This window comes from Lynx canadensis, chromosome D1 (genome assembly GCF_007474595.2).
Source record: "Lynx canadensis isolate LIC74 chromosome D1, mLynCan4.pri.v2, whole genome shotgun sequence".
NCBI lineage: Eukaryota > Metazoa > Chordata > Mammalia > Carnivora > Felidae > Lynx > Lynx canadensis.
The window spans coordinates 109,233,160-109,254,251 of record NC_044312.2 but is presented as its reverse complement, the minus strand read 5'-3'; the positions used below and the strand labels follow the sequence as shown (position 1 = coordinate 109,254,251).

The following is a 21,092-nucleotide window of genomic DNA, read 5'->3' as shown; positions in this document are numbered from 1 at the left end:
AGGGCGTAGTCTTGCGTTTGGCTTCTTTTGCTCAATATAACGTCTACAAGATCCACCGTGATGTTGCGTCTAAAAGCTGTCAGTCCTTTTCTAGTGCTGTTCTATTGTACGATATTCTATCATTTATTTATTCGTGCTCTTGTCACTGGGCATTCTGGTTGGTTCTGGCTGGGGGCTATGAACAGGTGGGTGTCAGTGGCCACATGCCTAGAAATGGAATCGGACCGGGGCGGGGTGGGACGTGTGGGTCAACAGGCTCCAGGAGAAGGTGCCAAACCATTTTCTAAGGCGGCTGCACCCTCTGACATTCCCACCAGCAGCGTGAGCTCTGGGGCCGTGACCTCCTCCCCAGCACTCGGTGCGAGCACGCTGTTTCAGGCTCCGGGAGGGGGACTGTGGTACCTCCTCTCCCTGCTGAGTGAGGATGCTGGGTACTCGAGGAACGTCTGCTGCCTGAATCCCCAGGGGCGCGGTGGAGGGAGACTCTCCACTCAGCAGGGAGGGCTGGGTCCACACCTTTCGCCCGAGGGTGGTAGCCCCGGGCGGCCACGGTGCCTAGAAGCTGCTGGTCATTTCACACACTGGTCACAGTTACACCCCAGGGCGCAGCCAAGTCTGGACCGAGGCATTCGGATAGGACTTGGCCCCAAGCTCAAGGCTCCCCCGTGAAAACAGAGAACAAAGGGAGAAAATCAATGGGCCCGGACAGGGCTCTGCAGATGGAATGCTGAAAGCTGCGGCTCCTGGTGCCCAGTGGCACCTGCCGGGCCCAGCCACCCTTCCCATTCCCGGGATGCACCCAGAGCCCAGGCCCAGCCAGAGGTGCTGTCTCCCCGGAGTCCCTGCCCTCACTCAGGAGGCTACATTCCTAACACTTGGTACGGACTGGGTCAGGCCCTTCCCAGAGGCCTGTGAGGTCAGTCTGGCCACCTAGCCTCCCTCAGGTGGGGCCTTGTGACAGTTCCTACGGGAGGTGAAGAGCCAACGGGGCCACTTCCAGCCCTGGCCCCAAAAACCCTCCGTGGTCTATGAGCTTGCCCTTTCCACAGTGACCTTCAAAGTCATGGGTACTTCGAGTTTGTTACATCGGCCCTTTGTCCTCACCAGTAATTAGTATGTATGTTACAGCACACATAACTGACATAGGTAATCGCTAGCCCCATTTTACAGCTGAGAAGACTGAGACACAGACATGCTATAGGATTTGCTCAAAGCTAATAAATGGAGAGGTCAGGATTTGAATCCAGGGCCTGGTTCCAGAGGTTATGCCCATCAGCCCACTGCCCAGGCTAAAAAAGCAGGCCTGGAAAGCAGAGGCGCAGGCCAGCGGCTCCTGGCATCTTACCTCACCTGCGCCTCCTCCAGCCTTTTGCCTGGAGGCTGCTTCCAGCACCCTGGCCTCCTTGCCTCTCCCAATCCTCCCCAGCCTGGTCGCTGCGAACCCTCTCAGTTCAGAACCTCACCTCTGGACAGAGCCCAGCAACAGGCTCCAAGGGTCTCCTCCTCTCCCACCCCGACTCATCACACCTGCTTGGCACGCCCTCAGCTCAGCGGACCCCAGTGGCCACCTTCCCCGGATGGGCCCAACTTACTGCTGGGGAGAGCTGCTCCCGTTCCTGGGCCTTTGGGAACCGCCTTCCATTCATGGTCCCCGTCAGCCAGAGTTGTTTCAGTTATGAGTGACAGAAAGCCAGCTGGTTTCGAGAGGGAAAATGTTTATTGGCTCACGTGACTCAGAAGTCCAAGGTACACAGGGTTCAGGCAAGACTGGGTCCAGGTGTCATCAGACGTCAGTATCTCTGAGCCTCCTGGATCTGCTGCGCTGACCTCATCCTCAGCCAGGAGCGCTCCTCGGGGTGGGAAAAGGCTTCTAGCAGCATCCGGCCTACATTCTGCCAGCTTTCCTACCCCGGTGTGGCCACCATCATCCTCTCCAAGGCTGCCGAGTGGGTTCCTTCCTGCCTCCAGTGCCACGGGACAGCTAGCGATCTTGTGAATACCCTTCCCCGACGGTCCCACCTAAAGTCCCAAGGGCTCAGGTGTGTTGGTTGGCCCGCACCACGCACTGTGGCCACAGTGTGTAGTGTGATGTCCCCACCCGTTGACATCAGGGAGTGGGGACCGCTGCGCGTACTACAGGTTGGGGTTGTCCCCAAAAGATAGCAGGGACACTATAACCAGAGGGGGAGCAGAGGAGAAGCAGACGGGACCCAGCTGCTCCTAGGCTCCAGGCCCATCCACGCCTGCCACCTGGCCTCCTCTTCTCCAGAGAAGCCAGACCCTGTCAGATAAAAACCGAGTACCTCAATGCCCCTGCCAAACCCCCTCGTCACCTTGCACCTCCCCCTGGTCAGGCTGGGGTCGGCCCCAGGCGACCTGACCTCACCGCATCCGCCCCCTCCCATCCCCGGTCCCCTTCCTCGCTATAGCTGACATTTCTGCCACCTTAGGACACAAAACCCAAAACTGTCCCCTCGGTCCTCGTTCCGAGCCACAGCTCTTATCTCCGCTTCTCAGCCTTGAGCATCACTTCTCCTCACCTCGGCTTCTCACCTCCAGCTCCCAGCCTGTCAACGACCAGCAAGCCTTCCCTAAAGCCTGCAAGGTGTTGGGACCGCTGACCTCTCCCTCCTCCCAGACACGCTTGCGTGGGCACTGCCAGTGGCCCCTGGGGGCCCTGGGGGCGGCTGCTCTTCAGTCTCCTTTGGTGGCCTGTCCAGGCTCCACCCTCTCTCCCTGAGGCGAGGTCATCCACTCTCTAAGCTCGCGCATCTGTCTCCAGGCCCCTACGTTCCAGTGCCTTCTCCCCAGCAGCTTCACAGGCACCCCAAACTCGTCACAGCCTAACACCTAATCTTGCTCTCTGTGTCCTCCAGCTGGGGGGGGGGGGGGGCTTGCCCAAGTCACTGCAGACAGAAACCTGGGAATCCTTAAAGTTCTCTCCCTTTCAGCCCCACTTCCAGTCAGTTCTCAGCACGCTGGAGTCTGCTAACACGCACCTCAAGTCTGCCCACCGTCCTCCACGTCTCCTGCTCAGCCTCCCCGAGCCCCTGCTCCCTGAAGGCACGCATCTGCCTCGTGGACCCCGCAATTCCAAGGTCTGCTCAGAAATGGGGGCGGACTGCCCAGCTGTGTCACTGTTCCTGCTCGAAAGCCGATCTTCGGGGCCCTCGACAGTCCCACCTACCTCTGCTCCCTCAGCTCCTTCCCACATACCCTTCGTGGCACCAGACGCAGATTTCTACAGCGTGCAAGGCCTCTTCCCGTTACTTGTCCAATCGGTCCCTTTGCAGCAGCCCGGGGAGGGCAGAATAGCCTCCATCAGAGAGACACGAAGAGGCCACTCAAAGAAAGACAGGCACCTTTCCGGGGTCGTAAAGCACAACGAAACAGGTCGTCCCCCAGCATAAGCGGCACCCCTGGCTTAGGCCCTACACCACCACTCTGCCCGCCTTCCTTCTGTCAGCACCCCTGCTCCTACCCTGGCAGAATCGTGGCCTCTGGCCCCTCCCTTCACTCTGCTACCCTGCCCACCACCGCTCCTGGCCTCAGCTCAGCATGGGGAATGCAGGTGGGTGGATGGGAAGGTGGCCACAACGCCCTGGACATAGGCTGGGACAGACACTGGTGTTCCCTTTTATTATTAATTGTTTAATAAATTTAAGAACAGCTCTACCTTCTCTCCTCCCCCCAGAGCAACTAAAACCAGCTAAAAGGGGGTGTGGCCTGGGGGGCAGAGGGCGCTAGGAGTCATAGTCTTCTTCATCCTCTGCGTCAGGTGCTGAGGGGCCCGGGGGGGCCGGGGGCAGAGGCAGACTCGAGGTGAAGGGCATGAAGGGTGTCGGGGGGCTGCAGGGCAGAAAGCAGGAGAGAAAGATCAGGCCGCTCTCCAGGGCCCATTCCTGCCCACTGAGCCCTACGCTATCCCAGTGAGCATGGAGCCCACGGCTCCCTGTACCAACGGGCAGCCAAGCTCAGAGAAGAGAAGGGCCCAGAGCAGGTCACACAGCACCAGTTCAAGCCGCATTCACCAGGGCGGGGTGTGGGTGGGGGCAGGGACCTTCTGAGAGCAGTCTCCTGCCTCTAAGCCCTCCTTGGTTCCTCCCTTCCCATCCCCCAAATCTGCCACAGCCAACGAAACCAAGTGGCCACGGAGGACAGGAAGGACAAAGTCAGCCTGGAGGAATCCGTCAGCCCCCTCTGGTGCCACTGAGCGGCTCACCTCTGAAAGTGGGCAGGGGGGTGGCTGGCCTGTGGTGGAGCCTGTGACGTCTCCTCTTCCCCATCAGTGTCGGTGTCGTCAGACTCATCCTAGCAGCAAGACAGGGTTCGGAGGGGACAAGAAAAGCATGAGGCCATTGCCGGAGAGCCTGGGAGTGGCAGGGTCAGCAGACTGACCCCTAGAGCCCCAGTTTACAAAAAAACCACACGTGAGGATGGGCCCAGGAGTCCAGCCAGCTCAGGCTGATGCAAGACTGCTCTCTCCCACCACAGGGTAGGGCAGAAGGCCGGGGGCCTCACTCACCTCCTGCTCCGAGTCCGTCCCCGACAGCTTCTTGTCCTTGCCTTTGCTTCCCATCCCACCATTCTTCCGGCCACCGCTGCCTGGCTTCCGGCCCCTTCGGGAAGGCACAGTCCATCTGCCCAGAGGCCTCACCACTCCCTGACCACCCCCCGACCACCCCCAACCCTGGTGGCCTTGGCCTTCCCTGCCTGGACACCTGGCCCCGGCTCCCCACCTGCGGGCACCCTTGTCCCCATCCATGTGGTTGTCTTCCCCGTCTCCCTGCATGTCAGGCACAGAGGCCACCAGGTCCTTCAAGAAGTCAAACTGCTGCTCCAACTCAATGCACTGCTTCCTGGAAGAGGTGAGGGGAACGTGGCATTCAGGTAGGGCCCAGATGTCTGGTCCCTCAGCAAGGGTCTCTGTATGTCAGGAGAATAAACCTGGAAAACCTCCACCCCATCTCCACTACCCGAACTTCCCGATCTTGGTAGACCACCCAATCCCTCCCCACCCCCCCCCCCACCCCAGTTCAAACACGCCAGTGCTTGAGGCTTTGCTGGTCTCCCAGCAGCCTCCCACCTCCCCTGAGTGTGTGAACTCCCACTGGGCCCTCCCAGCTCCCAGACCACTCACAGGTGGGATGTGGTCATGGTCTTGGCGTTTCGGGACTGGGTCACCTGGCAGGCCTTCTTCAACAGCGACTCCAGGAAGAGCTCAAGCGCCCGGGCTGAGAAGTGTCAAGGAGAACACGGGTGGGGGATCCCCTGCTTAAACAAGTCGACCCCGGGCTCCCTCCCTACCCCACGTCCCTCAGCCTGGCCAGGCCCCGACAGGATACAGATGATGACAGGCACAGCCGCCGCCACCTTCCCAATCTCTTCGTCAGTTTGCATGATCTTCTTGATCCGCGCCTGGGGAGGGAGCACAAAGCTCGGACCCCGTCGCCTCCGTCCCAGAAAGGGGTGCTGGGTGGGGGGGAACGAGAGAGGGTATCCCGGGAGCAAGGGGGCGGGGGGCACCGACGCGAGGAGGGCACGGAAGGGGGCGGGGCGTCCGTGCCCCCGAACACCGCGATGCGCCCGCCCCCACGGCCGGACTTGGGCCGGAGCCTCCCGAGAGCCGGGACCGCTCCTCCCGGGCCCGGCCACGTGCTCACCGGCGGGAACCGCGCGTTATACTTCTTCTTCTTGCTCGGCATCTCAGGGCCTCTCTCGCCGCGCCGGGCCCAGCGCCGCCGCCCGCAGCTTCCCGGCCCCCGGGCCTGCTCGCCGCCCGCCTGCCGCGGTTCCCCCGGGTCCTGGTGCCGCCTGCTCCGCCCCCGCCGCTCCCCACGGGGTCCTAGCGCCGCCGTTCAGGACGCCGCTCGCAGGACCCGAGCGCCCTCCCTTTGGAGCCTCCCCGGCGGAGTGCGTCGATCCCGGACCCGACCGCCACTCCCGCCCGCCCCCAAGCCTGGGAGAGCGAACGTTAGCCCCGCCCCGCCCCCGAAGCCCCGCCCCGCCCCGGGTTCCCCGACGGCCCCGCCCCCGGGGTCAACCCCTCCCCTCTCGGGCCCCGCCCCGCGGCGCGGCCGACCGGCCCGGTGGCCCCGCCCCGTGCTGCGCTTGTCTATAAAGTTGTTGTTGAGGCGGCGGGCGCTAAGATGGCGGCGGCGGCAGCCGTGGCGGGGGCGGGGCGCGGCGGCGGCGGCGGCGGCGGCGGCGGCGGCGGCAGCGGCGCGGAGCCCCGGCAGGAGCGGAGCCGGGCGCGGGGCTGGAGCGGCGCCGAGCGCGGCGAAGGCCGGAGGTGACGGCGGGGCTGCGGGAGGGGGCAGGGCTGGGCGGGGGCGCGGCTCGGGCTGTGGGCGCTAATGGCGGCGGGCGCGGCGGGCCGGAGGCTGGCCCTCTCGTAGGCCCTTAACAAGCCTGCGTTCCTGTCCGGCCACCGCCCCGTTGGCCTTGGACCGGTCACTGCCCTTTCTGAGCATCACTGTGCTCGTCTTCAAGCGGGCCCGACAGTGCCCGCCTGAGAGGTCTGGCCCTACTGGGCCTGCCTCATGCTGCGTGAACGCGCGCTTCTTTGCCGCCCTCCGTTAGATCCCAGTGCTCGGGATTCCTACCGGTTACTGGCAGGACCCGGTGGTGTAGCCGGGCTGATTGCTCCCACACCTGAATTCACGTTTCGGCCCTGACACTCACGGCAGGTGTGACCTTGGGTAAGTCACTTCTCTCTGAGCTCCAGTTTTCTGAGCTGTAAATCGGGGAGAGTGGTAACGATATTAGCAGCAACCTTTTTGCAGCGCTGATTCCGCCTCAGGTGTTCGCTTTCTCAACAGCTCTAGGAGACCGGAACAGTTACTGTCCACTGTAACGATGAGGCAACTGAGGACATTAGGTCTTGCCCAAGGCCACAGAGTTTTAGCTCGTTGGCTGCACCTGCTAGGGTCCGGCAAGTTGTAGGTCTGTCCTGGACCTGCCCTAACTGGGTTCCTTCACAGCAGGATGGAGCCTGGTGAAGAAATGGAGGAGGAAGACTCTCCAGGCGGCCGTGAGGATGGCTTCACTGCCGAGCACCTGGCCGCAGAGGCCATGGCAGCCGACATGGACCCCTGGCTGGTGTTTGATGCCCGCACCACACCTGCCGCTGAGCTGGATGCCTGGCTGGCCAAGTACCCACCATCCCAAGTCACTCGCTATGGGGACCCTGGCTCACCCAACTCCGAGCCTGTGGGCTGGATTGCAGCGTATGGGCAGGGCTATGTCCCCAACTCGGGCGACGTGCAGGGCCTGCAGGCAGCCTGGGAGGTTCTGCAGACCAGCGGGCGGCCCGTCACACCGAGTACCCTGCGCCAGCTGGCCATCACCCATCATGTGCTCTCCGGCAAGTGGCTGATACACCTGGCACCTGGCTTCAAGCTGGACCATGCCTGGGCTGGCATTGCTCGGGCCGTGGTCGAGGGCCGGCTTCAGGTGGCCAAGGTGAGCCCACGGGCCAGGGAGGGTGGGCGCCAGGTCATCTGTGTTTACACGGATGACTTCACGGACCGCTTGGGTGTACTGGAGGCGGATGCGGCCATCCGCGCAGCGGGCATTAAGTGCCTGCTCACCTACAAGCCTGACGTCTACACCTACCTGGGCATCTATCGGGCCAACCGTTGGCACCTGTGCCCCACTCTCTATGAGAGTCGTTTCCAGCTGGGGGGCAGTGCCCGTGGCTCCCGTGTGCTGGACCGCGCCAACAATGTGGAACTGACCTAGTGTGGCCAAGTGGGGACGACCCCCTTCTGCCCCCTCCCACGCTCGGGATGGATCCTCCCGTCTTCCTCCTCTGTGTCCCAAAGAGTTTGAGCCCCCCAGCTCTGAGGACTAGGTCAACCGGGAACTGCCTGCATCTTCGATCCCTTTGAACACTTGCCCTCTGTTCAGGGCTGATTCGAGTCCCCACCAGCTGGCTCCCTCCCTGAGGGCCAGACCCTCAGCCTCTCTTTTCACTGCTGCCCCCCTCTGTCATACAGAACTGCAGGCTGGGTACAGATTTCCAGGAGGAGAGCCTTCCTTGGCCACCGTCATGTCCAGCTGTACCTCTGTCTCCTCCTGCATTCTGTCCTCCTCCTCCCTCACAAGAGAGAAAAATTAGCGCTCCGGTCCCTCTTGGAGCCTTTGCAGTCCAGGGGGCAAAGGCCCTGCAGGCCTAAGCATGCTATTTTGTTGGGGGGAGAGGGTGATTGTATCCACTCAGCCCTTTGCAGAGAGAGGGGATGCCAGGGCCATGGACATGGGGCCGGCCCCTCCCTGCCATCTCCTGCAGCCTGCACCACCTTCCTTTCTTCCTTCGCTACCTTGACATGTGCCTGCTCCTGGCATTTCAATAAAACCCAGTTTGGGTCTGTGTCTTGAGTGTTTTTTAAAATGCTGTGTTGGTTGTTTCCCTGCTTTGGTTGCTGGAGAGAGGCAGGCCGGGAGAGATTGCCTCTCTGCCCTAACTGGGCACCCCTGACTGCCCCCAGTGATAAGATTCACCTCACTGCCAAGGCCGGGAACCTCTCTGAGAGCCTCTGCAAAGCCAGTCCTGCTTCTCCTCCGTCCCAAGGGTCAGAGTCGGTTTCTTGGTGGTTTCCCGTAAAGCTAAGGGATTGACCCAGCCAAGTCTGAGGGGCTTCTACTAGCCCACAGGGTGTATTTGTGCCAGTTAGAGAAAGGTATCCCCTTGGTCCTGGCAGTTGTAGGTTAGGGCATATGGTCTCGTGAGCAGACAGTGGGCTAGATTTCAGCAGCCTCGGTTGAACATCCTTGTGCAGTGAACGACCTGCACAGCTGTAAGCTGTGGAAGCTTTCCCATTTATACTCCCTTCTCCCGCCCTGAGTGTCCTGGGCCACTGGGCAGTTTGCAGAGCACTTCCACGTGCATTGTACGATTCTCACAGCCCGTCGAGAAGGAAATGTGGGTCCCATTGTGTGGTCAAGGAAATTGAGGCCAAGAGGGAAAAGGGGTTTTCTCGGGGTCATGTGGTGAGTCGAGCAGAGTCGGACTTGCGCCCTGGCCCCCGCCGCCTCCTCAGACGCTTGCCCAGGGCCTCGGCCACAGCGAGCTCTTCACAACCCACGAGGCACGTTCACCCTCGTGATCTTGCCGGGCCGCCCCGCTCAGCCGAGGCTCCTGGAGCCTGGGAGCCTGGCCCCGGCCTTGGTTGGAAGCCAAGGTTTCTGGCAAGGGGCCCCTTGGGATGCTGCTCTCGTGCCGTGCCGGAGCTGACTCAGCCTTCGGCAGCCTCACCAAATTGGAATTTGGAGCAGGGGAGCGGAGATGCCACTGGGCTGACGGGGTGGAAGTGGGTGAGTCATGAGATGCTGGCTCAGCCCCCTCCCCAGCTTCCTCTTCACCCCAAGTTTCCCCAGGGTTGAGTCCCCCCCCCCCCAGCCCCAGCCCTGGGAAGTCCCAGAGCTGGGTGGTCTCCGATTTAGAGCCCACTGCCCTGCCTCCCTCAGACAAGCGGTGCTTTGCACTTGACCACATCGGGCCGAGGCTTGCAGGGATCCCGGCCAGGCGCTCGTGGGTCTCACAAAGATGCCCGACTGGTATCTGCAGCACCTGATTCTCTTTTCCTAACTAAGCATTTCACACGCTCCTCCCCTCTCCTCCAGCCTCCTGGCCCTGCCTTCGCCCTGTCCTCTCTTTCTCTCTCTCTCTCTCTCTCTCTCTCTCCCACTCTCCCACACACCACTGCAGCTTGCCTCCTCTGTTCCACTCCCTCCCAGTGACCCCCGCTACCCCTCTGCAGAGCTCTCCTGCAGAGCTGCCCGAGCCCCTCCCTTACTCAGAGTCCTTCCATGGTTCCCCATGGCCTGCAATATAGAGTCCGCTCTCCTGAGGTCTCCCGTGACCTAGACCCCTGCCAAGCCCCAGCTTCCCTCAGGTGCCCCTTCCTGCCTGTGCTTACCCTACCGGAGCCAACTGGCATGTCCTTCACCGCCTGGCATGCAGCCCTGGGCCTCAGGCCGTTCCTTCTGCTTGAACACCTGTCGTTCAGCAAGGGTTGAGAGGTTACTTATGTAATTGCTTGATGTCTGTCTCCCACTGGTCCCTAAGCCACAGGCCCAGAGTGTGGGGCTTAGCGAAAGCAGAAACAGTGTCTAAGTCTCAGCCCTGTCCCAAGAGCCTAACACAGTGCTTGGGCAGAGCAACCTCTCCGTAAATTAACTAAAACCCGAATCCAAATTTCAAAGCAAAGGCGGCCCCTGTCGGTTCCTCTGGAGTCCTTTCATCCACTCTCTGCTTCACCCTTCTTGTTCCAGAAATCTGAGCTGTCTGTTGTTTTCTTGCATCCATGCTGGCCTTTCCCGTTTTTGTGCCTTGCTCACGCTGTCACCTGCATTTGGTGTGCCTGAACTTCACCTGCTTTCCTGGCTGAACGCACCTCAGACCTCCCAGCTCATCCTCTTGGATTTCTTCTTCCCCGTTCATCCGCACCACAGACTCCCGTCACACCCACCCACCTCTCATCTGTATGTCTGGGGCCCCTCAAGGACAGTGGCCACACTTGATCCCGCAGGGTATCTTCAGTGTCCAGCATAGGACCCGGCCTAGCACAAGTGCCAAATAAATGTTACTGAATAAACGAGCGATTGAATGAAGTCACTCTCTGTCTCTGGGCCTGTTTCTTCATTCTGTTCGTGAGGAGAGCCAGGCACCATGCGGAGTGTTTCCATACGCCGTCTCATCGAAGTCTCACCTGGCTCTATCATTATTGCCATTTTTCAGAAGAGGAAACTGAGACCCAGAGACGTTCAGTAATTGGTTCCGGGTTGCAAAGCCATAAGTGTCAGAGCCAAGATTTGAACCCAGGTCGTGCAACTCCAGAGCACCTGATGCATTGCTGAGCCCCCACGATAGAAAGTGCTGATGTGGTGGGGGGCTACAAGTCCCAGCAAGGACTTAGGATCTGATTTGTAAAGCACACAAGTCGGGGCCTCACAACTGCTGGAGAGAGAGCCTGGGCCAAGACTAAGATTCCCATTTTCCTGGCAGAGAAACTGAGGCCCAGAGAGTACAGTGACTAAGCCTACTTGGGCAGGAAGGATCTCCCAGGCCTGTGGTAAGGACTGCTTCCCTACCAGGCCGGGGGCTCCCCAAGGCCCACCCCCTCAGGCTGACAGGGGATTCTGCCCTGTTTGGGGTAAGGAAGCAGCCCGAGCCCGGGGTGGGCCAGGCTGAGTAAATTTGGACAAGCCTCCGTGCTCAGCTCTCTTTTACAAAACCATGGGAAGGATGGGGCGCCTGGGTGGCGCAGTCGGTTAAGCGTCCGACTTCAGCTCAGGTCACGATCTCACGGTCCGTGAGTTCGAGCCCCGCGTCGGGCTCTGGGCTGATGGCTCAGAGCCTGGAGCCTGCTTCCGATTCTGTGTCTCCTTCTCTCTCTGCCCCTCCCTCCTTCATGCTCTGTCTCTCTCTGTCTCAAAAATAAAATAAAAACGTTAAAAAAAATTTAAAAAAAAAATAAAAAAAAAAAAAAAACAAAACCATGGGAAGGATGACAGAAGAGGGCAAGGAGACTCCCCCTCCCCACCTCCCATTCACATGTCCCGTGAACCCCAAACCTCAGGGAGGAGGCTAGAGAGGGATTGGCCAGGGAATGGAGAGAATATCTACCGGACCCCTGATTTCAGCCGGGGCTAGGGGCTAAACCAGGGAAGACAGGAAATGTCTGAGTTGGGAGAAAGTTTCAGCCAGGACTTTGGCGAGGTTTTGGGGATTTTCCCAGCAGGGCAACTGCACCCCTCTCCCGCCCTCTGGGAGGGGCCCTGGCAGGGACACAGCTGATTCATCCTGGGAGGGAAACTCCCCACTTCTCTGACGCGCATCCCCCAGACACTGAGGGGTAACCTGAGGGCACCCGGCCCAGAAACCCACTGAACCCATTTTCTCTTGATTTATTGGCTTCCCAGCAGATCATGAAACCCCCCAGGCTGGAAAGACGGACAGAGTCAGGCAGTGGGAATGATCTCAGAGACTAGAGCCAAAGCAATGGCCGGACAAGGGATGCCTCTGGCCCCCTCCCCTCACCCATTTTTTAGATGAGGCCACCGAGGCTCAGATAGTAAGAGCAAAGGGGCACAAAGACCTGCTCTGTACCAGGCACTGCTCCAAGCGGTTTGCATGCATTAGCTTTTTGGTCCTCGCAGCCCCTGTTTTACTGAGCCTCCTCAGTAAAAACTGGACGGTAAAAATCTGCAGCCAAAAGAGGTAAAGTCACTGGGCCACAGTCAAGGCTAGAAACGCTCTGGCAGCCTCCACAACTCCCCAAAGTGCTTGTACACACCCCTGTGGCAGGGAGCTGTGTCCCTCGTCCCGGAGCAGCTCTGGCTCCCGGGACAGACATGTTACCCACTGGGCCCTAGCTCCTCCCAGGCTAAAAAGAGAAAGCTAGTCCCGCAAGAATAAAAAAAAAAAAAAAAAAAAAAAAAAAAAAAAAAAAAACAGCCAAACCCCCAGAGGCCAGAAGAGGGCAGAGAAGCATTCCCGCCAAAATTGTCCTCTCTAGGGCTTTGACTCCTTTCCAAACCCCAATCCTTTCCTCCCGAGTCACAGCCTCTGTTTCCGGTCTGCCCAGCCTCACTCCCCGACGCCACACATTCAAACAGGAACACACGGGCACAGGCGTGCTCACTGGGAGTCCAGCCTCCAGACCCTGTCCCTCGGCGAGGCACGCTGGGGTCCTGCCGGTGTTGGAGGGACCCTGAGAGCTGTGACGTTATGAGGCAGGGCCAGCGGCCCTCCGCAGGCAAGCTCTGCCCTATCTGGCTCCCACTCACAGGCTACATGAGTCACCCCCTTGCCCCCCATGACTCAGTTTACATGGGTGCCCAGAGGACCTCCCAGCGAGGGTGGGGTGGCTTACTGGCCCAGCCCAGGCCCGCCAGCCTTTTATCCCAGGATGAGCGTTTCATCCCCGTCCTGGCCCAGAGCAGGAACTGGCACCCAAGAGCCCAGGGGTGGGGGTAAGCCTCAGGTCTGGGAGGGTCAGGAGAGCTCCAGGACTGGGTGACGAGCCCTAACTGCCCTGGGCTTAGGGCTACAGAGAGCGGGAGCTGCTCCAAGAAACCTCAGGAGAGAGGCTGAGCGGGCAGAGCCATCCTGGGCACTGGCAGCACAGGCCCTGATGCCCTCCATTCAGAGGAAGTTCCACAGGGCACAAAATATCGCAGCAAGAAAATGCTCACTAACACCTACTGAGCTCTTCTTGTACCACTCCTGTGCTAAGTGCCATCCACGCCATGTCTCGTTTACTCCTCCAACAACCCTGAGAAGCAGGGACAATTGTTATATCATTTTTACAAACGAGGAGACTGAGGCATAGAGGAGTTAAGAGAACGGCCCAGGTCCCACAGTCAGAAAGTGGCTGAGCTGGGACTCGAACCCAAGCCATCTGACTCCAAAACTCATGTTGTTATCCCCTGCTGCTTCTCCAAGCTGTGCTGGTTGGAGCAGGGAGAGGAGCCCAGGGGTCTGCCCTGTGCCCCTCCCCCAGGTGGACCTCCACTGAAATTTCTGGTTTCAGGGGTCGCAGTATGTAAATCACTCGTGAGGCTGAGGCCTCACTCCGTCCACCCCCAGGCCTTTTGGGCCCACCGACTTCAACCCCGGGAATGTCTCCCCCCACCTCAAATACTCCTGTGCCAGGAAGGCTGCCCTCCTCCAGTGGGAAAGAATCCTTCCTTCCCGGGGGCTCCTGCAGCGCCCCCGGTGCCGCGCCTGTCCCCAGCATCGGCGACCTACTGCTTTCTTCAGTGTCTGACGACCTCTCTGCGCTGTGAGCGCCTTGGGGCCAAGAGCAAGTCTTTGATCATCCCTACCTTCTCCACAGCCGGCTCCATTCCATTTTGTGTTCCGTTAATTCAGGAGGATGGATATAGAAACCGGTCCATCATGCAATGGGATCGGACTCAGCGATCAAACGGAGTGAACTAGCACTCCGCACATCTGGAAGAGTCTCACAGACATAATGGTGAGAGACAGAAGGCAGACACAAAAGAACGCACGCCGTGTGATTCCATTGATGTGAAGTTCCAGAAGGGGCAGAACCGATCTATGGCAATAGAACTGAGACTGAGTGACTTCCCGGGTTGACCGCAAAGGGGCAGGAGGGAACTTGCTGGGCGGATGGAAATGTTCTGTAACTTGATTGGCACGTCGCTCACAGGTGTGTGAAATGGTCAAACACCTGGCCCATAAATCGGTTTGAATGTTAGATATACCGCAACGAAGTAGGTATCTTTTTTAGGTTTATCTACTTATTTTGAGACAGAGTGCAAACAAGGGAGGCGGGGAGAGAGAGAGAATCCCAAGCAGGCTCAGTGCAGAGCCCTATGCAGGGCTCGAACTGACAAACCACTGTGAGATCATGACCTGAGCCAAAATCAAGAGTCGGACGCTTAAACCGACTGAGCCACCCAGGCACCCCAGATATTTTTCTTCTTATGAAGCAGAGCTACATGTACTCAGTGGAAGGATTTCCAAGATATAAGGGAAAAAACAAACAAAGAGAAGACAGGACGTAGCGCAGGCTACCTTCTGGGTAAAAAGATACGCAAGACACTGGTCACACCATGGAGTGTAGTTTTCACTGCATACCCTTGTGCAGCTTCTGGAGCTTGAAGCATGTAAATGCATTACCCGGTAGAAAAAGAAAGGCAATGAAAAATTTAAAAATAGAAGGCAAAGTAAAAAATAAAGATCATGTTTTAAATTTTTTTAACGTTTATTTTTGAGAGAGAGAGAGAGAGAGAGAGAGAGAGACAGAGGGCAAGCAGGGGAGAGGCAGAGAGAGAGAGGGAGAGAGAGAATCCCAAGCAGGCTCCGTGCTGTCAGCACGGATGGCGGAGCTCCGTCTCACGACGGTGAGATCATGACCTGAGCCAAGATCAAGGGTGGGATGTTTCACCAACTGAGCCACTCAGGTGCCCCAAAATGCTCAGAATTTAAAAGATTCCCTCAGGCTGCCAGGTGGGAAATGGACAGGAAAGAGCCAAGCCAGCGGCTGTGGACAGCGTCCAGGAGAGAGAGGATGGGACCAGGACCGGGGGACAGAAATGTTTGTTGAAGCGAACTAAAGTGTCACCTCCAGCGGTGGGGCAGCCAGAACTCTTACCCACTGCTGGTGGCATGGAAAAGGGTACAACCCCTTTGAAGGACTGTTGGAGAAAATCAGAACTTGGGCGCTTATTCGGGGGAAATGAGTGCGATTGGCCACCGAAGGGTATATCCATTTATACCAAGGTCAAGAACAGGCAAAAATCATCAGTGATGAAAGAAGTCAGGATAATGGCACCTATGGGTGGGGAGTGGTGACTGAGAAGGACACAGGGAGCTTGTGAGCTGCTAGAAACGTCCTGGATCAGCGCAGTAGCTACACGGGTTTGCATACATGTAACAAGTCATTGAGCTGAACATGTTGGATCAACGCACTTCACTAGATGTGTCTTAAACTTCAATTAAGTCAAGAAACTAAATACAAGAATGAAAATTATAAAACAGAAGAAAACATAGGGGTAAACATCCACGACCTGAAGTTTGGCGGTGGATTCTTAGATTTGACGCTGGAAGAATGGGCAACAGAAGAAAAAACCCGAGAAATTGGACTTCATAAAAATTTTAAAATCTTTTGTGCATCGAAGGACGTTATGAAGAAGGGGAAACGACAACCTACAGAATGGGAGAAGATATCTGCAAATCCTATTTTTGATAAGGGTTTGGGAGCCAGAATATATAAAGAACTCATATAATTCAACCACACGCACACACACACACACACACACACACACACACACACACAAAACATCAACTCAATTAAAAATGGGCAAGAATGGGGCGCCTGGGTGGCTCAGTCAGTTGAGCGTCCAACTTCAGCTCAGGTCATGGTCTCGTGATCTGTGAGTTCGAGCCCTGCATCAGGCTCTGCGCTGACAGCTCAGAGCCTGGAGCCTGCTTCAGATTCTGTGTCTCCCTCTCTCTCTGACCCTCCCCATTCATGCTCTGTCTCTGTCTCAAAAATAAATAAACATTAAAAAAAATTTTTAAAAATTTCCTTTGAAAAAATAAATAAGAAAAATAAGTAAAACATTTAAAAAAAAAATTTAAAAACGGGCAAAGAACTTGAATTTTGTCCCCAAAATATATACAAATAGCCAACAAGCACATGAAAAGAGTTCACTGATCATTAAGGAACATGACCAGTTATTAAGGAAGTGAAAATTGAAACACGTCACACTCTCTAGGATGTCTTTCATTTCAAAAACAAATAATAAGCACTGGAAAGGATATGGAGAAATTATAACCCTTATACACTGCTAGTAGGAATGTAAAATGGTACAACCACTTTGTAAAAACAGTCTGGTAGTTTCTCACAAGGTTAAATAGAGACTTGCTATAATACCCAGAAATTCTACTCTTAGATACATACCCAAGATAAATAGAAATATATGTCCACACAAAAACTTGTACACAAATGTCTGAGAAACATTCCAATGTCCATCAACTGAGGAATAAATAAACTGTGGTATGTCCATACAATAGAATATTATTCAGCAGTAAAAAGGACCTGAGTATCAATATACATGCTATAACACAAATGAGCCTGGAAAACATCGTGGTAAGTGAAAACAAACCAGACGCAGAAGACCACGGACTGCAGGATTCCACATATATGAAATGTGCAAAATGGGAAAATCCATAGAGACAGAAAGAAGGTGTGGTTCCCAGGAGATGGGACTGGGAGTGATTTCTTCATGGGAATGGGGTGATTTTCTGGGATAATAAAAAAAAGAAAAAAAGTCTGGGAAACTAGAGGGAAGTAGTGATTGCACAACATCGTGAATTCACAAAATTCTATTGAAATCTACACTTTAAAATGGTTTAACTGTGGGGCGCCTGGCTGGCTCAGTCGGTGGAGGGTGCAGCCCTTGAATCTCAGGGTTGTGCGTTAGAGACCCACGTTGGGTATAGAAATTACTTCAAAAAATTAAATTCTCGGGGCGTCTAGGTGGCTCAGTTGGTTAAGTGTTGGACTTTGGCTCAGATCATGATCTCGCAGTTCCTGAGTTTGAGCCCGAGTCGGGCTCTGTGCTGGCAGATCAGTGCCTGGAACGTGCTTCACGTTCTGCCTCTGTCTCTCTCTGCCCCTCCCCTGCTCGCACTCTCTCTCTCTCTCAAAAATAAACATTAAAAGAAATAATAAAATAAAATAAACCAGTGCTTTCTCAAATATATACAAAAATTAAAATATATAAAAAATTTAAAAATTAGGGGCACCTGGGTGGCTCAGTCGGTTAAGCGTGTGACTTTGGCTCAGGTCATGATCTCACGGCTTGTGGGTTCGAGCCCCGGGTCGGGCTCTGGGCTGACAGCTCAGAGCCTGGAGCCTGCTTCGGGTTCTTTGTTTCCCTCTCTCTCTGCCCCTCCTCCACTCTTTCTCTCTCTCTCTCTCAAAAATAAATAAACATTAAATTTTTTTGATTTTAAAAATTACAGTCTCTTAAAAAATAAAAAAGTTAAATGGTGAGCTGTATGTTATGTAAATTTCAACCTGATTTTTAAAAATAAATACTTTGAGGCACCTGGGTGGCTCAGTCCGTTCAGTGTCAGACTTTGGCTCAGGTCATGATGTCACAGCTTGTGGGTTCGAGCCCCGTGTCGGTCTCTGTGCTGACAGCTCAGAGCCTGGAGCCTGCTTTGGATTCTGTGTCCCCCTCTATCACTGTCCCTCCCTCGCTCACGCTCTCTCTCTGTCTTTCAAAAATAAATAATAAATCAATGAATAAATACATAAATAAAAATTAACTTTGATTTAAAAAAGCGAGTGAAAAAATGAAATGCATCAACATCACCCCCAGTGTCCTGGGGGCACTGACAGAACGCGTTGGGTGCAAAGCACACCACCGATCGCCTCTTTTTGCTTTGCTGCAGCCCCAGGAGGTGGACATTCTCCGGGGCTCAGAGAGGGAAGTGACCCAGCCAGGCTCACACAGGCTGCCAAGGGACAATGCCCTGGTTCCTCAGACCTCTGGACCCCCAGACTCTTGCAATCACAGTGGCCCTTTGGGATTCTTGCCAGGCCTCCCTGGGTGAGAGCTGGTGAGGTCAGGGGCCAGGAACGTTTCTGCAGCCACGAAGCAGGAGTTGGTGACTGAGGAGCTTGGAATGTGCCTGTCTCTGAAAGGGCCTCCTTGTGGCTCCACCAACGGTTAGAGCAGGAAGGGACTTTCAGAACCATGTAATCACACACATACGCGCACACACATGCACACATTTGAGACCTGAGCCCCTGCTCAGTCGCTGCCCCAGGATGCTGGGGGAGTGGGACAGGGCGGTGTTTCTGGATCAGGCGGATGGATGGATGCAGTCAAGGCTGACCTGTGTCATCCTCGAACGTGCCACCACCTGGCCGCCTTCGGCACCTTGACCCCTCCAACTTGGGCTCAGCCCAAGAGTGCGCATGTCAGCGCGTGCGCCCTGCACGATTGCCTTAGCGTGTGATCAGAACCCCAAGGGCTCCCACCTCCGGAGCTTTTTATTAACATGTGTATTTATTTTGGCTACTGGTCAAGTTCTTACTATATGCTGTGCCACACGTGTGATATTATTTCATTTCTATTCTCTAACAACCCTGAGCTGTAATTATCATTACGTTTCCATTTTACAGACGAGGGCACAGAGGCTCCGAGACATCGTGTGCCTCACCTAGGCTGGCGAGCCACCTACCCAGAATTCCAGGATTCAAACTCCAGGACCCAGAGTTGTCTGATTCCAGCATGCGTGTTCTTGTCCATGGATCACACTGCCTCAAAAACCTCTCTCCCACTCCCCTCCCCCACCCTACACATCTCTAGTTCTAATTCTGGTGAACCGATGTTGGTTTCTTTTCTTTTTAGAGAAGGACAAGCATGGAGTCGAACAAGGCAAGGGAGAGGCAGCGGGCTGAGTGCACAGCACTTTATAGCTCACAAAGCACTTTCACATTTATGATCTCATTTGATCCTGCGGGAACCCCACGAGGTCAGCACGAGGCTCAGTCGTTCCCACTGGGCCCGGGACTCACAGGGAAGTGACCCACCCAGGGTCACAGAGACAGAAAATGGTAACTCTGGCACCGGAAGCCCAGGCCCAAGCTGGCCTTCTGTCCCCGAGTCCTGAGTGCCCCCACAGACACCTGGCCCAAGGAACACGGCCCAGGAACCCGCTTCCCTGGAATCTTCCTTCCCTGAGAACAAAACTCGAGCGCATCAAATGGGGGTAGCAATGGACAGCAGGAGAGCCCAGCTGTCTTTCTGTAGTTGTGTGACACTGGTAGCCCCTTACTCTCTCTAGGCCTTAGTTTTCCCATCTGCACAGTGGGAGGAAACAGAGAAGCTTTGGGGTGGTGCTCTCAGCACAGACCTTCTGCACCCGTGAAAACGCGTCCGTGAGCCTTGGAGAGAGCTTGTCTGAGCCTGGAGCTCCCACAGCCCTGGTTTGGCAACCTGCGTCGGCCACTCGATCAGTGATATTAAGTGCTTCATTTCTTTTTTGTTTTAAATGTTCATTTATTTTTGAGAGAGAGAGAGAGGTGTGCGTGAGCGAGCGGGGGAGGGGCAGAGAGAGAATTTCAAGCAGGCTTCGCACTGTTAGTGCAGAGCCCAGTGTGGGGCTTGAACTCACAAACCATGAGATCATGGCCTGAGCCGAAGTCAAGAGTCGGACAAAGGCTCAACGGACTGAGACACCCCGGCGCCCCTCGCCACTTCATGTCAACACCTGTTGGCCTCAGTTTCCCCACACGTGAAATGGGGATGCTGATGGTACCTACTCCCCAAGGTTGCTGGCCTTTGGTTGTTGAAATCTGGCCCTGGCCTCACGTTCACACAGACCTTGGACATAATCTCCAAACAAGGCTGGTGACCACACAGTTCCCAAAGAGCAGTGGTAGTATTTAAACAAGATGGCACTGGGGTGCCTGGATGGCTCAGTCCGTTGGGCTTACGACTTAAGCTCAGGTCATGATCTCACGGTTCATGGGTTTGAGCTCCGCATTGGGCTCTGTGCGGACAGCTTGGAGCCTGGACCCTGCTTCGGGTTGTGTCTCCCTCTCTTCCCCTCCCCAGCTCATGCTCTGTCTCTCTCTATCTCAAAACCAAATAAACATTAAAAATGTTTTAATAAAAATTAAAAAAAATGAAAGAAGATCGTATTTGTCAGACCACTGGATAACCGGGGCCCCCCGCGGCCTCTCGCCGTTTAGAGAAGCTCTGAATTGAAACTTGCTCTAACTTCGGAAATTATCCTGCCAGTGGCACAATTCTGTGGCATTGTTTTTGTGGGCAGTTCAAACCACGAACTTGCTCGTTGTAAGCGTTTGAAGTATATCGCCCTTTCGGTAACCCTGCTCTGTCGTTTATCCGCTGTTTAGTGTGCCTGAACCTTAAAACAAGGCCAGCAGAAGCGCCTCGGGCCACCACCGTGAAGCCTGGGACGCCAGTAGCAACGGTCCCTCGCATGAAATAAGCGCCCGGTAAGTAAACCCGTAGCAACAATCACATGAATAACCCCCTTTACTGTCTCCGGGTCCCCTTTCTCATTCTTCCCCCCGACCTCCCACGCGCCGCAAGGCAGCTAGGAGATGGTTTCGCCCCATCTGACGGAGGCAAAAACTGAGGCCAGCCCGGGCTTCGCGGCGCGGGCGGCGGGGAGGGCGACGGCGGGCCCGAGTCGGCGGCCCCGGGGCGGGGGGAGGCGGGGCGCCCAGCTGCTCGCAGGTGCGTCAATCCGCGGGGGAATCCTCGGCTCCACCCGGGCGCGGCGAGGAAACCGCACCATGTATGGGCAGCTACGTCAGAGAGGGCGGGCCCGCCGCTGCCGCGGGGGACGCCAGGTCCGTCCCTTTCCCCGCACGAAAAGGCGGCCACCGGACGGTAGGAGGCGTCGAAAAGTTCGGGGCGGGCTGGCAAAAGGCGGGGCGTCTGGAGAGGTGGGGCCCCGAGGTGTCCAGCGCCGGAGAAACGCCCGCCCCCCCCCCCTCCCAACTGAAGTGGTTCAGCCCGAGCCCTTTTCATTCATAAAAGAAAAGACTCCGCGAGGA

General features: G+C 56.3%; 2 protein-coding genes across 6 annotated transcripts; one reads left to right on the top strand and one right to left on the bottom strand.

Annotated features, from left to right (window-relative positions):
* Positions 1 to 1,698: 1,698 nt before the first annotated feature.
* Positions 1,699 to 5,902, bottom strand: DRAP1 (DR1 associated protein 1). 2 transcript variants are annotated; one of them, XM_030332853.1, is made up of 7 exons: positions 5,664 to 5,902; positions 5,346 to 5,418; positions 5,141 to 5,234; positions 4,740 to 4,859; positions 4,526 to 4,640; positions 4,223 to 4,311; positions 1,699 to 3,849 (listed from the first exon to the last, which is right to left on the bottom strand). In XM_030332853.1, exons 1-7 carry the CDS (start codon positions 5,703 to 5,705, stop codon positions 3,744 to 3,746), a joined length of 639 nt encoding a protein of 212 aa, XP_030188713.1. In that variant the 5' UTR covers positions 5,706 to 5,902; the 3' UTR covers positions 1,699 to 3,743. The 2 variants fall into 2 exon arrangements, with proteins under 2 accessions (XP_030188713.1, XP_030188714.1); XM_030332854.1 differs by having other exon boundaries at positions 4,526 to 4,619; positions 5,664 to 5,898.
* A 232-nt stretch (positions 5,903 to 6,134) lies between these two features.
* Positions 6,135 to 8,395, top strand: CD1H11orf68 (chromosome D1 C11orf68 homolog). Of its 4 annotated transcripts, none has more exons than XM_030332643.1 (2): positions 6,135 to 6,292; positions 6,987 to 8,395. In XM_030332643.1, exons 1-2 carry the CDS (start codon positions 6,150 to 6,152, stop codon positions 7,741 to 7,743), a joined length of 900 nt encoding a protein of 299 aa, XP_030188503.1. In that variant the 5' UTR covers positions 6,135 to 6,149; the 3' UTR covers positions 7,744 to 8,395. The 4 variants fall into 4 exon arrangements, with proteins under 4 accessions (XP_030188503.1, XP_030188502.1, XP_030188505.1 ...); XM_030332642.1 differs by having other exon boundaries at positions 6,984 to 8,395; XM_030332645.1 differs by lacking the exon at positions 6,135 to 6,292 and adding an exon at positions 6,348 to 6,701.
* The last annotated feature ends 12,697 nt before the right edge of the window (positions 8,396 to 21,092 follow it).

Coding starts and splice junctions, on each gene's coding strand:
- CD1H11orf68 (XM_030332642.1), top strand. CDS start 6,150: ATGGCGGCGGCGGCAGCCGTGGCGGGGGCGGGGCGCGGCGGCGGCGGC. Junction 6,293..6,983: donor GAGCGCGGCGAAGGCCGGAG/GTGACGGCGGGG, acceptor GTTCCTTCACAG/CAGGATGGAGCCTGGTGAAG.
- DRAP1 (XM_030332853.1), bottom strand. CDS start 5,705: ATGCCGAGCAAGAAGAAGAAGTATAACGCGCGGTTCCCGCCG. Junction 4,860..5,140: donor ACCATGACCACATCCCACCT/GTGAGTGGTCTG, acceptor CACCTCTTCCAG/GAAGCAGTGCATTGAGTTGG. Junction 4,641..4,739: donor GGGGACAAGGGTGCCCGCAG/GTGGGGAGCCGG, acceptor GCCTCTGGGCAG/ATGGACTGTGCCTTCCCGAA.